The 14,651-nt window shown below is 34.9% G+C and overlaps 1 protein-coding gene across 1 annotated transcript in view; it reads right to left on the minus strand.

The window, feature by feature from the left end:
- Positions 1-1,039: 1,039 nt before the first annotated feature.
- The window catches only part of BMT2 (base methyltransferase of 25S rRNA 2 homolog), a 104,389-nt gene continuing 90,777 nt past the window's right edge, over positions 1,040-14,651 (minus strand). Inside the window, exon 5 of the mRNA XM_044246405.1 lies at positions 1,040-4,113. Coding sequence (XP_044102340.1) covers positions 3,484-4,113 — 630 coding nt within the window. The 3' untranslated portion in view covers positions 1,040-3,483. The remainder of the gene's footprint in view (positions 4,114-14,651) is intronic.

Consider the following 14,651-nt stretch of genomic DNA (forward strand, 5'->3'; position numbering starts at 1 on the left):
AAAATCAAATTTTAAAAATACATTCTTTGTAATAAATGTTTAAGTAAGAAAAACTCGTTTTCCACCTTTGCTATTGCCTAACAATTTGTAACACCAAAACGGAACCAAATGTTAGTGTGTGGACCCCTGAAGAGGAATACCATTCTAGCACTGTGCTCAGAAAAATGTGGGGAAAATGGAGTGACAGCTTGGTTCCCCCCACTTTTTTTACCCACTTTTTACAATCAGAGAATTGGTTTGTAGCTTGCACTTTTCTAGATAGATGAACAATACACTCCTCTTACCCACAATGTGTTTGTAATTTGTCAAACAGTTGTCTTTAAAAATTTTTGGATTCTGTTTCATTTTTGGTAAACAAATTCAGTAGACAAACATTACTAGATAGAGATGTTAACTGTATATACGATGCTTGTCTTTTCTGTTAGATCATCAGCTCCATGGAAGCAGGGGACTATGACCACCCCAATCCTAATGTTTCCCCAGCATACCGTATATGGTAAAGTTCAAACATTCGTTCAGTGGATTAAGAACTGTTTGACATCATGAGAAAGCCATCTGCTGCCATAAAATAACTAATACACTTAACTATCTTTGATGAAAGTAACTTTCAAGGAAAGAAGGAGAGCTACAATGAACCAGAATTTATGGAGGCTGTTGTCCCCGGTTCTTTGATAAACAGCATGACAATATGTAACAATATTGTAGTCACTTGAACTCTCTGTATTTTGTGCATCAATTCCTGAAATTAAGGAATTTGAGTAAGTGAACCTAGTTTGAAAATTCTGGAGGTCATTCAAATTTTAAAATGCTTCCCAATTTTGAAATCACTTAGTTTAGAAGTCAAAGAGCATAGCACTTTCAGGTTTTAAGTAATAGACAATGAATATTAGAAAATTTAAAATTTTTAATAAATGTGCTTTGTTCACAAAATGTGAAAAAATACAACAAACACAAACATACATTTTCAGATATGCCATCTCCCACCATTTGGCAACTATGATATAAACCATTTTTTATCAAGTCATGATCCTGAAGAATCTAATCAAATGATCATTTATTTCTGAAACTCCAAATTATTTTGGAGAATACTGTTGTGAGACAGGAGACCCCTTAAAACTTATTTTTATCTGTATGAAATCATTCTCAAGAGTACCCATTCAGTATTAAAAGGCTCTGTTAACTTCTCTTGTCATTACATATATCTTCTGGCACCAAACCACAGGACTGCTTATATTTTAACACATAAATGTTAAACTGGCTTTGGTGGAATATGTATTAGTTTAAATCCTGTACCAACCTAATTTGAAGCTGAATTTACAGTAACAAATGACATTTATAAATCCAAACAAATTTATACTAAGTGGGAGTAGGTTTTATAAAGAGACTTTTCTTTAAAGTACTACTTAAAATACGTCATGCACACTTTGGAGCATAAGCAGAATCAACATCTGTAAACAATCAGAAAAATTTATAGCACCAACATGTTAGCTGTAACACAAAGGCTGACTCCAAGGTCATACTTATACCAGCCTCCCAAAAGCCCGGTTTTCATTTACTTTCAAAGCACTTGAATTAGCTATACTGTTTTCTTTGCCCTTAAGATTATATTTAGCCAAATCAAAGGAAATGGGCAATATGGGTAAAAAAGGTACTACCAAAACACAGTAAACACAGTTTTGTGTTACCTGAATAGAGTGGGTTTTTTTCCCTTCTTTTGGGGGAGATAAAGATGGGACTTATAGTGCTTAATTGGAAAGAAAAGTCAATTCTTAATTATTAATAAGGGCTCTGAGGCTATTGAAAGTAAATGAAACATTTTTAGTTACTTTTGGCATATTTGAGCAACCAATATTTATTGCATTCATTCAACTGACTTTTTAGGTTAATTACAATCCTGTTACTTTCATTAATTTAGAACATGAAATTTAATTTGAAATATCGGGTATATATACCCAAACACTGATATTTTAAAGGGTAATTTTGTATTTCTAAATAAAGTCTGACATTCAAAGTTAACTACAGCAACTCACAATAAGCACAAAAACATCAATTTTACCAGAGTAAAGAAGTGCAGTTTATGAAATTTAGGATCAACTATTGAAAATGCAAGTTTCCTTGAAGAACATACACACACACGCACACGCGCACACATAACATTAACCATGGATTCTGAAACTGTGATACTTCAGTGCAAAAACCTCAGTATGAGGTAATTTTAATGTAATAACCACTTGAAAAAAAAAATCCACACAGTGGCACTCTTAAAAACGACAGTTTACATGACAATTGCTGGCTGACAAGACAATGTGGACCAAATGTTCTTAGCTATTTAACTAATCTTGTCTTGTTTGGACATATTTTTCTCCTTAATCATTTGCTTCTGATTCAGAAACACAGAAAGTCATTTATCAATGTGGAAAGGGAAAATTCCCACAGCCAACTAATGGTTTATATATTCAAAGAAAATTTTCTGCTAGAATTTTGATAGAAACTAGAATACCGAAAGGTCAAAACCATTTTATGAGATTGCTAGCAGAGGGTTAATTTAAAATTTTTCTATAGAATTCCAGACTTGTAGTGCAGCACACCTCCTTAATGGAAAGGTGAGAACCCTAATAAGGTTGGTCTAGACAGAACATAAACTCTTCCAAGTGCAAACCCTTTCACAAAGGTGTTTCAGGTCAGGATCGAGTATTGTTCCTTGCTTAAATAGAAAATTTTGTAAATGAAACCTAAAATTAAAAAAGGTAAGAGTGAACTCTCACAGTTAAATATACTTAACACCAAGGCCTAAATCAATATGAAAGATATGAACATTCTACTTTGGCAATGGTGTTTATTGTACTGTACTAATGAAATTAGAATACATACTTGGGGGAAATCTTTCCCCAAATGTCTGATGCTGCCAAATGAGCAAAAAAGAAAAAAAAAAAATCAATTCCAGAAAGTTGAGGAGATGCTGGATCACCAGACAAAACTGAACAGAAAATGACTTTCTGTAACAGATAACAATTTAGCTAGAAAAGAGAGTAAGTGCATCACAAAACAACTAAACCAATCTATCTCTGTCACATTTAACTTGTGAGTAATCAAAGTGCAAGCTACAGCTTTCTACATATCTTTCTCACTGCAATGGTTTAAAGTCAACACTGAAAAGATTAAAAAAGAAAAATACATAGCAAGTTACGTTTCATTTTCACAATAGCACTAAAGAAAAAAGGTACCTTTCTATAGTATCTTAGTGCTAAATGCTAAAGTAACAGTGGTTTCTGCTATGACAGGAGTCACTCTGCATGAAACTTTAAGCTTTCTATATAAGAATAAATTTTAAAATCCAGAAGTAGAAAAAAATAGCAAACTCTGTAAACCTTTGCATTTCTTCTATGCAAACCAGGTTTTAAGTACTGAGTTCATGTTAGTATTTCTGATTAGTGTAAGGAATTAGTTTAGAAGTCTGGACTGAAAGGGCCTTTTGCTTTGATATTAACTTAAAAGTAATATGGGATCTTCTAGCTCATAGAAAGGAATAGAGCTGGCTTGACTTTCTCCAGAATCTGAGTCGTATGGAGCATCAGGGAGCTCTGTGAAACCATATGCTAGTTGTTCATCTTCCATATCTGATCGAACGTAGCAGGAAGGGTTAGAATATTCCTCTTCTTCTATACTGTTGAAATCTTGAGGAATATATAACATCCCTGGGTAGTTCCTACTAACCAAGTCACTTGTGGTTTTTAGGGAGATTTTTCTAAATGCCATCAAATGCATATGTGAAAATTTTGAATACTTGAAACGTTTAAAGCCCAGGGATTCTATAGCAATCTTCCAGCTTTTCATCATCATAGCGTGACGGTTCTGATGGGAGGAATCAGGTGTGATGATAAGCAATAAACCATTTAACACTAACAGTTCATGGGCTTTCTTGCAGCAAATCCATCGTTGGTAAGGCGATGGAAAATAAGAAAGGAGGAGAGAGAAAACCACCACATGGAAAAGTTCTCCAGGAAGAGAATCAATAGGGTTTTTCAGCTGCTTCAAAAAGGCATCTATAGCATCCTGTGCAAGCTGGAGGGGCTGCTGAAGCTGCAGGTTCAGGAAGTCACATTTATATACACTCTGCAGAAAGGGAAAAACAAGGCATATTCAGAATCTGAAGATCACTTCCACCCTATTACACAGATTTTACACCACACCGTGTCACAGCATTTCTACATTATCCAAACTTTAATTCTTAATTTTTCCCTTCTACGTGATTCCACTTGCAGACATTCAAACTAAACTTTTACTCATAAAATTTCAAAGAGATTATAATCAAGCCCAGAGAATTTCTTCTCCTCATTAAAAAACTAAATATTTCTACCTAACAATTTGAAATTTAATTTGGATAAGAGCTTACCAGAAAGATTTATCTAAACTTGGTCATATTTACTTTCACTTCAACATTTATAGTTAATAAAGACCAATATAAAAACTTAAACAATACTACTAAATAAAGATGAATCAAAAAGGATAACAAAAGAGGCACTATACATTTGTAAAAGCAGAGCACCAAAACTTTTCAAGGCTATGAAAAATGTCTTTAAACCATTAGCTCGAATCATCTTAAAAATAATTTTAGTATTATGTTTATTCTATTAAACATCCAGAATAAAAAGTTTTAAAATTAGATAAAAATTAGTGTTCTTTTAATATAATAGTTATTAGCTAACTATGATATGGACTAATACTTTATTCCCTCATTCTTGCTAGTAGGTAGACAAGCTGAGCACATAATTATGTGGACTATCTATTAGAGAAAGTAACACATAACACGAAAAAAGAAAAATGCTTTTCTTCTACCCATTGCTTCCCCTCCCTCCATTTTTTTTTCTTTCTTTAAATGATTGGAGGGTGTGAGAGTACATGCCAAATGGGAGGAGGGGCAGAGGGAGAGAATCATCAAGCAGACTTTCCCTGAGCAGGGAGCCCAGCACAGGGTTGGGTCTTATAATCCATGACCTGAACCAAAACCAAAAGTTGGAGCACCTAGGCACCCCCACCTTTTTATCCTCTTAAGATAACTTTACTTCAGTATACTGATGTACAAACAAGGAGAACTGACACACACGTATATTTAAAGGGTACTTATTGATAAGTTTTGTCATTAAACATTCATGAAACCATGAAACGACAATCAATTTAATGAATAGACCTAAGACCCCCAAAAGCTTCCTCCCTGAGCCTTTATAATCCCTTCCTGGTACCCTTCTTGTTCTTCCTGGCTACCAGGCAATTGTTCATGTGATTTCTATCATTACAGATTTAGTTTGTATTTTTTTTTTAATTTTATTTATTTATTTGACAGAGAAAGATCACAAGTAGGCAGAGAGGCAGCCAGAGAGAGAGAAGCAGGCTCCCTGCTGAGCAAAGAGCCCAACTTGGCTCGATCCCAGGACCCTGAGACCACGACCTGAGCTGAAGGCAGTGGCTTAATCCACTGAGCCACCCAGGCGCCCCAGATTTAGTTTGTATTTCATAAAATTTTATATGAATGGAGTAAGACAGAATAATGTCTTCTTGATTTGCCGACTACTTCCACACAATACAATTATTTTGAGATTTATCCACTCTTTTGCATCTATATCTATATATCATCTATACCAGTTAACTCTTGTATATTGATCTCCTATCTTGCAACCGTGCTAAACTCACTTATTCTAGTAGCTTCTCTGTATATTCCAAGGAATAATTTAATGATCAATGTCATATATGAATAAAGACAGTTTCGGTTCTTTCCAATCTTGATGCCTAGTATTGTTTTTTTCCTGACTCTACTGTGCTGCTAGGATATTTATTCTGAATCATTTCCATGAAGTTGTAACATTCAGCAAATTATGCAGTGCTGTATATTTACTCCATTGCGGTAGTTCCCATCATGTAAGTTGACTTTAATACTTATTTTAAGTCAGGTATTAACTGTTTAATAGAATCTATTGACAGTTTATTTTTTGCTATTGAATTGTGAGTTTTAAAATATATTTCAGATAGTAGTCCCTCATCTGATGTAAAATGATTTGCAGATACTTTCTTCCATTCTGTAGGTTGCCTTTTCATGCTGTTACTGGTTTCCTTTGTAGAAGCTTTTTAGTTTGATGTAGTCTTGTTTGTTTATTTTTGCATTTGTTGCCTTTGGTTTTGGTAATCAGATTTAAAATATCACCATGACTAATAATCAGGATGATTACACCCAAGTTTTCTCAGAGGAGTTTTATGGCTTCCGATCCATGTTCAAGTCCTTAATCCATTTTTAGTTTTGGTGTGTAGTGGTCCCATTTCATTCCTTTGCATGTGATGTCCAATTTTCTCAGCACCATTTATTGAAGAGACTGACCTCTTTCCCTCTGCATATTCTCTGCTCCTTTGTTATAAATTAATTGATCATATATACATGGGTTTATTTCTCGGCCCTCTATTCTATTTGTTCTATGTGTAGATTTTAATACTAGTATCCTAGAGATTTAATCATCATAGCTTTGTAATATAGTTTGAAATCAGGTAGTGTAATGCCTCCAGTTCCTTCTTTCCCAAGACCATTTTCAATATTTGGGGGTCTCTGATGATTCCAATTTTAGTATATGTGCTGCCGAAGCGAGCACTCCAATTAAATTGTTCTGTTCCAATTAAAAACTGTTCTGTTTCTGTGAAAAATGAGACTGCAATTGTGATAGGGATTGCACTGAATCTGTGAACTGGTTTGGGTGGTATGATATTAAACAACATTCTTTGAATCTATAAGCACAGATCATCTTGCCATTTATTTATATATTCAGTTTCTTTTATTATTGTAATTTTCAATATACAAGTCTTTCACCTCCTTGGTCAGATTTATTCCTTGGTACTTTATTCTGTTGGACACATTTATAAATGGAATTGTTTTCTTAATTTCTTTTTTTTTTAAAATATTTTACTATTAGTGTATAAAAATACAATGTGTTGATTTTTTATCTTGCAACTTTACTGGATTTCTTTATTCTAACAGTTTCCAGATTTTAATCTTCAGGATTTTTATGTATAGTATATGTTATCTCCAAATAGTGCCAGCTTTACTTCTTTCTTTCCAATTTGGATGCCTCTTTTCTTTTCTTGCTAAAATGCCTTGGCAGTACTTACCCTCTACTGAATAAAAGTGGAAAGAGTGGGTATCCTTGTCTTGTTCCTGATCTTAGCAGAAAAACTGAAAAGCTTTTCACAGCTGAACATGATGTTAGCTGTGGGCTGGTCATACTTCGCCTTTCTACTATGTTGAGGTACGTTCTCTCCCTAACCACTTTGTTGAGAGTTTTTATGTTGTATTTTATTAAATCCTTTTCCACATCTATCAAAATGAAATGATTTTTATCCTTTATTTTGTTACTAAGGTGTGTTATATTGATTTTGTGGATGTTAAACCATCCTTGCATCCTTGGAATAAATCCCACTTGATACATTCTTTTAATGTACTACAGAATTCAGTTTGCTTATATTTTGTTGGGGATTTTTGTATCTATGTGTTAGGGACACTGTTCCCGTAATTTTTTTTTTCTTTTCTTGTGGAATCCTTGTCCAGTTTTGGTATCAGTAACGAGACTGAAGCAGTGATCAAAAACCTCCCAAAAAACAAGAGCCCAGGACCTGACAGATTCCCTGGAGAATTCTACCAAACATTCAAAGAAGAAATAATACCCATTCTCCTGAAGCTGCTTCAAAAAAATAGAACAGAAAGAAAACTTCCAGACTCTTTCTGTGAAGCCAGCATTACCTTGATCCCCAAACCAGGAAAAGACCCCATCAAAAAGGAGAATTTCAGACCAATATCCCGGATGAATATGGATGCCAAGATTCTCAACAAGATCCTAGCTAATAGGATCCAACAGTACATTAAAAAGATTATCCACCATGAACAGGTGGAATTTATCCATGGGATGATGCAAGGGTGGTTCAACATTTGCAAATCAATCAATGTGATAGAACAAATCAGTAAGAGAAAAGAGAAGAACCACATGGTCCTCTCAACTGATGCAAAAAAACATTTGACAAGATACAGCATCCGTTCTTGATTAAAACACTTCAGAGTATAGGGATAGAGGGAACATTCCTCAACTTCAAAAAACCTACCTATGCTTTCCTTATAAAATGAGTTTGGAAGAGTTTCCTCCTTTTCTTATTTTTTGGAAGTTTGAGGATTTTTGATTGTTGGGAGGTTTTTGTTTTTAGCATTCATTTTTAAAAATTTAAAATCAATTAACATATAGTTATAACTATTATTAGTTTCAGAGGTAGAATTTAGTGATTCATCAGTTGCATAGAATACCCACTGCTCATTATATCAAGTATTGTCCTTAATATCCATCACTGAGTTACCCCATCCTCCCAACCACATCCCTTCAGCAACCCTCAGTTTGTTTCCTAGTTAAGAGTCTCTTATGGTTTGTCTTGCTCTCTGATTTCATCTTATTTTACCTTCTCTTCCCCCATGTTCATGTTTTATTTCTTAAATTCCACATGAGTGAAAGCATATGATATTTGTCTTTCTCTGACTTATTTCACTTAGCATAATACCCTCTAGTTCCATCCACATCACTGTAAATGGCAAGATTTCATCCTTTTTGATGGCTAAGTAATATTCCATTGCTTATACCATATCTCCTTTATCTGTTCACCTGTTGATGGACATCTGGGCTCTTCTCATAGTTTGGCTACTGTGCCACTGCTGCTATACACACTTCAAATCACTATGTTTGTATCCTCTGGAAGAGTACCTAGAAGAGCAATTACTGAGTTGTAGGGGAGACCTATTTCTGACTTTTTGAGGAAACTTCATACTGTTTTCCAGAGTGGCTGCACCAGTTTGCATTCCCACCAACATTTTAAAAAGGTTCCCCTTTGTCCACATCCTTGCCAACATCTGTTTCCTGACTTGTTAATTTTAGCCATTCTGACTGGCATGAGATGGTACCTCATCACAGTTTTGATATCTATTTCCCTGACACCTAGTGATGTTCAGCATTTTTTCATGTATTTATTGGCTGTTTGTATGTCTTCTTTGGAGAAATGTCTGTTCATGTCTTCTGCCCATTTCTTGATTGGATTATTGTTCTTTGGGTGTTGAGTTTGAGAAGTTCTCTATAGATTTTGGATACTAGTCCTTTATCTGATAATATGTCATTTGCAAATATCTTCTCCCATTCTGTGGGTTCTCCTCTGGTTCTGTTGAGTCTTTCCTTTGCTGTGCGAAAGATTTTTATTTATTTATTTATTTATTTTTAAAGATTTTATTTATCCATTGGACAGACAGTAGTAGTAGACACAAGTAGGCAGAGGGGCAGGCAGAGAGAGAGAGGAAGAGAAGCAGGCTCCCCGCTGAGCAGAGAACCCGATGCGGGGCTCAATCCCAAGACCTTGGGATCATGACCTGAGCTGAAGGCAGAGGCTTTAACCCACTGAGCCACCCAGGTGCCCCGAAAGATTTTTATCTTGATCAAGAACCAATAGTTCATTTTTGCTTTTGTTTCTTGGCTTTGAAAACGTGTGTAGCAAGAAGCTGCTGCAGCCAAGGTCAAAGAGGTTGCCTATGTTGTCCTCCAGGATTTGGATGGATTCCTGTCTCACACTGAGGTCTTTCATGTTGGAAGGTTTTTGATTACTGATTCAACACACTAAGTAGGAGCCAGTCTGTTCAGATGTTCTATTTCATCTTAATTTAGTCTTGATAGGTTGTATGTTTCTAGGAATTTATTCATTTCTTACAGATTGTCCAGTTTGTTAGCATACGATTGTTTATCACAGTCTCTTACGATCCTTTGTATTTCTATAGTATCAGTTGTAACATCTCATTTCATTTTGGATTTTATTTGAACTTTTTTTTTCTTTCTTGGTGAGTATACCTAAAGGTTTGTTAAGTTTTTCCAAAAACCAGCTTTTACTTTCACTAATCTTTTCTATTTGTCTTTTTAGTCTCTATTTCATTTATGTCTGCTCTGATCTTCATTTCCCTCTTTCTATCTTTGGACTTTTTTTTGTACTTTACCAAGTTCCGTGAGAGGTACAGTTAGGTTGTTTGAAACTTTTCTTGTTTCTTGAGGTAAGCATTTATGACTATGAACTTCTTAGAATTGCTTTTCCTGCATCCCATAAATTTTAATGTGTTCCATTTCTATTTTCATTGGTCTCAAATTATTTTTATTTCTCTTTTGATTTCTTCTTTGACCTACTAGTTATTTAATAGCATTTTTAATCTCCGCATGTGTAAATTTTCTAGTTTTGTGTAATTAATGTTTCCTTTCATACCACCATGGTTGGAAAAGGTGGTTGATATGATTTTAATACTCTTAAATATGATATAATACAAGTATTTCTAAGACATATTATCTGTCTTCTTAAGCACAGGTGAATTCTGTTGTTTTAAATGAAGTGTTCTGCAAATATCTATTAAGTCCATCAGGCCAGTGAGCTATCTGTTGATGTAAGTGGAGTACTAAAGTCACTTATTATTATTGCATTGCTATTTCTCTCTTTTGATCTAAATATATATTTGCCTTACATAGATGCTCTTATGTTGAACACATATTTATAAATGTTATATTTTCTAATTGGATTGACTCATTTATCATTTTTGATAACCTTCTCTGACTCTTAGTAGTTTTTGCTTTAAAGTCTGTTGTCTGGTAAATGTATAGTGATTCCAGCTTTCCTTTAGATTTCATTTGCATAGAATATCTTTTTCCAGCCCTTCATTTATTGTCAGTGTGTTTCCCCTTACACCTAAATTTAGTCTTTCAGGTAGCCTATAGATGGGTCTTGTTTATTTTATCCACTCAACAAACTTTTTTCTTTACTGAAGAAGTTAATGCATTTATATTTAATTATTGAGAGATACATGCTTATTTCTATTTTGATAATTATTTTCTGTTTGTTTTCGTAGTTCCACTTTGTTCCTTTCTTTTTATTGCTCTCTCCCTTAGTGGTTTGATGACTTTATTAGTGGTATGCTTATATTCCTGTCTCTCTATCTTTTGTGTATGTACTATAAATTTCTGCTTTGTGGTCCCTATGAGGCTTAGATATAACAACTCAGATCTCTAACACTCTATTCTAAGTTGATAACAACTTAAACTGTTCACACTGTAATGCTTAACATTATTATCCATCCCCATATTTTATGCTTTTTTGTTTTTTATTTTAGGTTTTTTATATTTTACATCACATTTTATATCTTTTAATCTGTGTCCTTTAACTATTATAACCACACTTATTTTTGCTACTTTTGTCTTTTAATTTTCATACTTTAAAGTGATTAATCCACTATATTTACCATTTACCATACATAAACCTTTCCAATGAGATGTATTCTTTCCTATTTTTTCTTAATACTAACTAGTGCCTTCTATTTTCAGCTTAAAGAAGTTCCTTTCACATGTCTCCTATGGCCAGTTAAGTGGTGATGAACTCCTTTAGATTTTGCTTGTCTGGAAACTCTCTCTCCTCCCCCCACCCCCCTTTTTTTAAAGTCATGTCTAAGACATTTATTGCTGGATTTTAAATAAGCAATACATACCCAAATTTCCTCAATTATGCCCAAAATGATTTTCTTACTATGATAGGTGCACTCTTTAATCCCCACTGTCTCTTGGACTGTTGACTCACCTCACCTCTGATTAACTATCCGTTTTTTCTCTATAGTGAAGAGTCTATTTCTTGGTTTGCTCTCTCTCCTTTTTTTTTTTCCCATTTGCTCATTTGTTTTGTTTAAATTCCACATATAAGACCAAACAGTATTTGTCTTCTCTGACTAAATTATTTCACTTTGCATTATATTATACTCTCCAGCTTCATCCATGTTGTTACAGATGGATTTTGTTTCTTTTTATGTCTTTCCCTGGGTGACTTACTTTGCTCAGCATAATAATGTCCTCTAATTCTATCCATGTAGTTGCAAATGGCAAGATTTCATTTCTTTTGATGGCTGCCTAGTATGTATGTGTGTGTGTGTGTGTGTGTGTATATATATATATATATATATATATATATATATATAACACTTCTTCTTTATCCATTCATCTGTTGATGGACATCTAGTTTCTTTCCATAGTTTGGCTATTGTGGACATTGCTGCTATAAACATTCAGGTGCACGTGCCCCTTCAGATCACTACATTAGTATCTTTAGGGTAAATACTCAGTAGTGTGATTACTGGGTCGTAGGGTAGCTCTATTTTCCACTTTTTGAGGAACCTCCATGCTGTTTTGCAGAATGGCCATACCAGGGTGCATTCCCACCAACAGTGTAGGAGGGTTCCCCTTTCTCTGTATCCGCGCCAACATCTGTCATTTCCTGACTTGTTCATTTTAGCCATTCTGACTGGTGTGAGGTGGTAACTCACTGTGGTTTTGATTTTTATTTCCCTGATGCCGAGTGATGTGGAGCACTTTTTCATGTGTCTGTTGGCCATCTGGATATCTTCTTTGCAGAAATGTCTGTTCATGTACTCTGCTCATTTCTTGATTGGATTATTTGTTCTTTGGGTATTGAGTTTGGTAAGTTCTTTATAGATTTTGGATAGTAGCCCTTTATCTGACATGTCATTTGCAAATATCTTCTCCCATTCTGTCAGTTGTCTTTTGGTTTTGTTGACTGTTTCCTTTGCTGTGCAAAAGCTTTTGATCTCAATGAAGTCCCAATAGTTCATCATTTTTGCCCTCGCTTCCCTTGCCTTTCGTGATGTTTCTAGGAAGAAGTTGCTGTGGTTGAGGTCGAAGAGGTTGCTGCCTGTGTTCTCCTCAAGGATTTTGATGGATTCCTTTCTCACATTGAGGCCCTTCATCCATTTTGAGTCTATTTTTGTGTGTGGTATATGGAAATGGTCCAGTTTCATTTTTCTGCACACGGCTGTCCAGTTGTCCCAACACCATTTGTGGAAGAGACTGTCTTTTCTCCATTGGACATTCTTTCCTGCTTCGTTGAAGATTAGTTGACCATAGAGTTGAGGGTCTAATTTCTGGGCTCTCTATTCTGTTCCATTGTTCTATGTGTCTGCTCTGTGCCAGTACCATACTGTGTTGATGATGACAGCTTTGTAATAGAGCTTGAAGTCTGGAATTGTGATGCCACCTCCTTTGGCTTTCTTTTTCAACATTCCTCTGGCTATTTGGGGTCTTTTCTGGTTCCATATAAGTTTTAGGATTATTTGTTCCATTTCTTCAAAAAAGTTGATGGCATTTTGATAGGGATTGCATTAAGCGTGTAGATTGCTTTAGGTAGCATAGACATTTTCACAATACTTGTTTTTCCAATCCATAAGCATGAAACATTTTTCCATTTCTTTGTGTCTTCCTCAATTTCTTCCATGAGTATTTTATAGTTTTCTGTGTACAGATTCTTTCTCTCTTTGGTTATATCTCTCTCTCTCTTTCTCTCATAAGCAGGTTCCACACCCAGTGTGGAGCCCAACGTGGGGCTTGAACTCATGACCCTAAGATCAAGACCTGAGCTGAGATCAAGTATCTGATGCTTAACCAACTGAGCCACCCAGGAACCTCTTGACGAGTATTTCATTGCATATCTATCTATCACTTATTCTTTATCCATTCACCTATTGATGGACAGTTTGTGTGCTGCCAGAGTTTAATCGTAAATAATGCTGCTATAAACAGAAATGCATATAGCTGTTTGAATTAGTGGTTGTGTATTTTTTGGGTAAATATCCAGTAGTGTGATTGCTGGATTGTAGGGCAGTTCTATTTTTAAGTTTTTTGAGGAACCTCCATAATGTCTTCCACTGTAACTGCACGAGTCTACATTCCCATCTGCATGAGTTTCTTTTTCTCCACATTCTTGCCTACCCTTGTTGTTTCTTTTCTCTTGACTTTCGCCATTCTGACAGGTGTGAGGTGATATTTTGTTGTAGTTTTGATTTGCCTTTCCCTGATGAGTGATACTGAGTATCTTTTCATGTGCCTATTAGCCATCTGATGTCTTCTTTGGAGAAATTTCATGTCTTCTGCCCATTTTTAAATAAGAATACTTGTGGTTTTGGTGTTGAGTTGTATAAGTTCTTTATATATTTTGGATACTAACCCTTTAATAGATATGTCAGTTGCAAATATCTTCTACCATTCAGTAGCTTGTCTTTTTGTCGATCATTTCTTTTACTGTGCAGAAACTTTATTTTGATGTATTCCCAACAGTTTATTTTTTGCTTTTTTTTCCCCCAGCCTTAGGAGAGTTACCTAGAAAAATGCTGTTATGGCCCATATCAGGGAAAGGACTGCCTCCTCTTTTCTAGGGTTTTTATGGTTTCAGGTCTTGCATTTAGATCTTGAATCTGTTTTGAATTTATTTTTGTGGATGGTGTGAGAAAGTGGCCCAGTTTCATTCTTTTGCTGTAGCTGCCCAGTTTTCCCAAGACCATTTGTGGAAGAGTCTCTTTTTCCTATTATGTATAAATTCCTCCTTTGTTGAAGATTGACCATATAATTGTGGGTTTATTTCTAGGTTTTCTATTCCATTCCAACAATCCACGTGTCTATATTTATGTCAGTACTCCACTGTTCGATTACCACAGCTTTGTATTTTAACTTGGAAATCTGGAATTGTAATACCTCTTCTATTTTTTTTTTTTTTTACTATATATATTTTTT

The sequence above is a fragment of the Neovison vison genome, chromosome 4, assembly GCF_020171115.1.
Source record: "Neovison vison isolate M4711 chromosome 4, ASM_NN_V1, whole genome shotgun sequence".
Lineage (NCBI taxonomy): Eukaryota > Metazoa > Chordata > Mammalia > Carnivora > Mustelidae > Neogale > Neogale vison.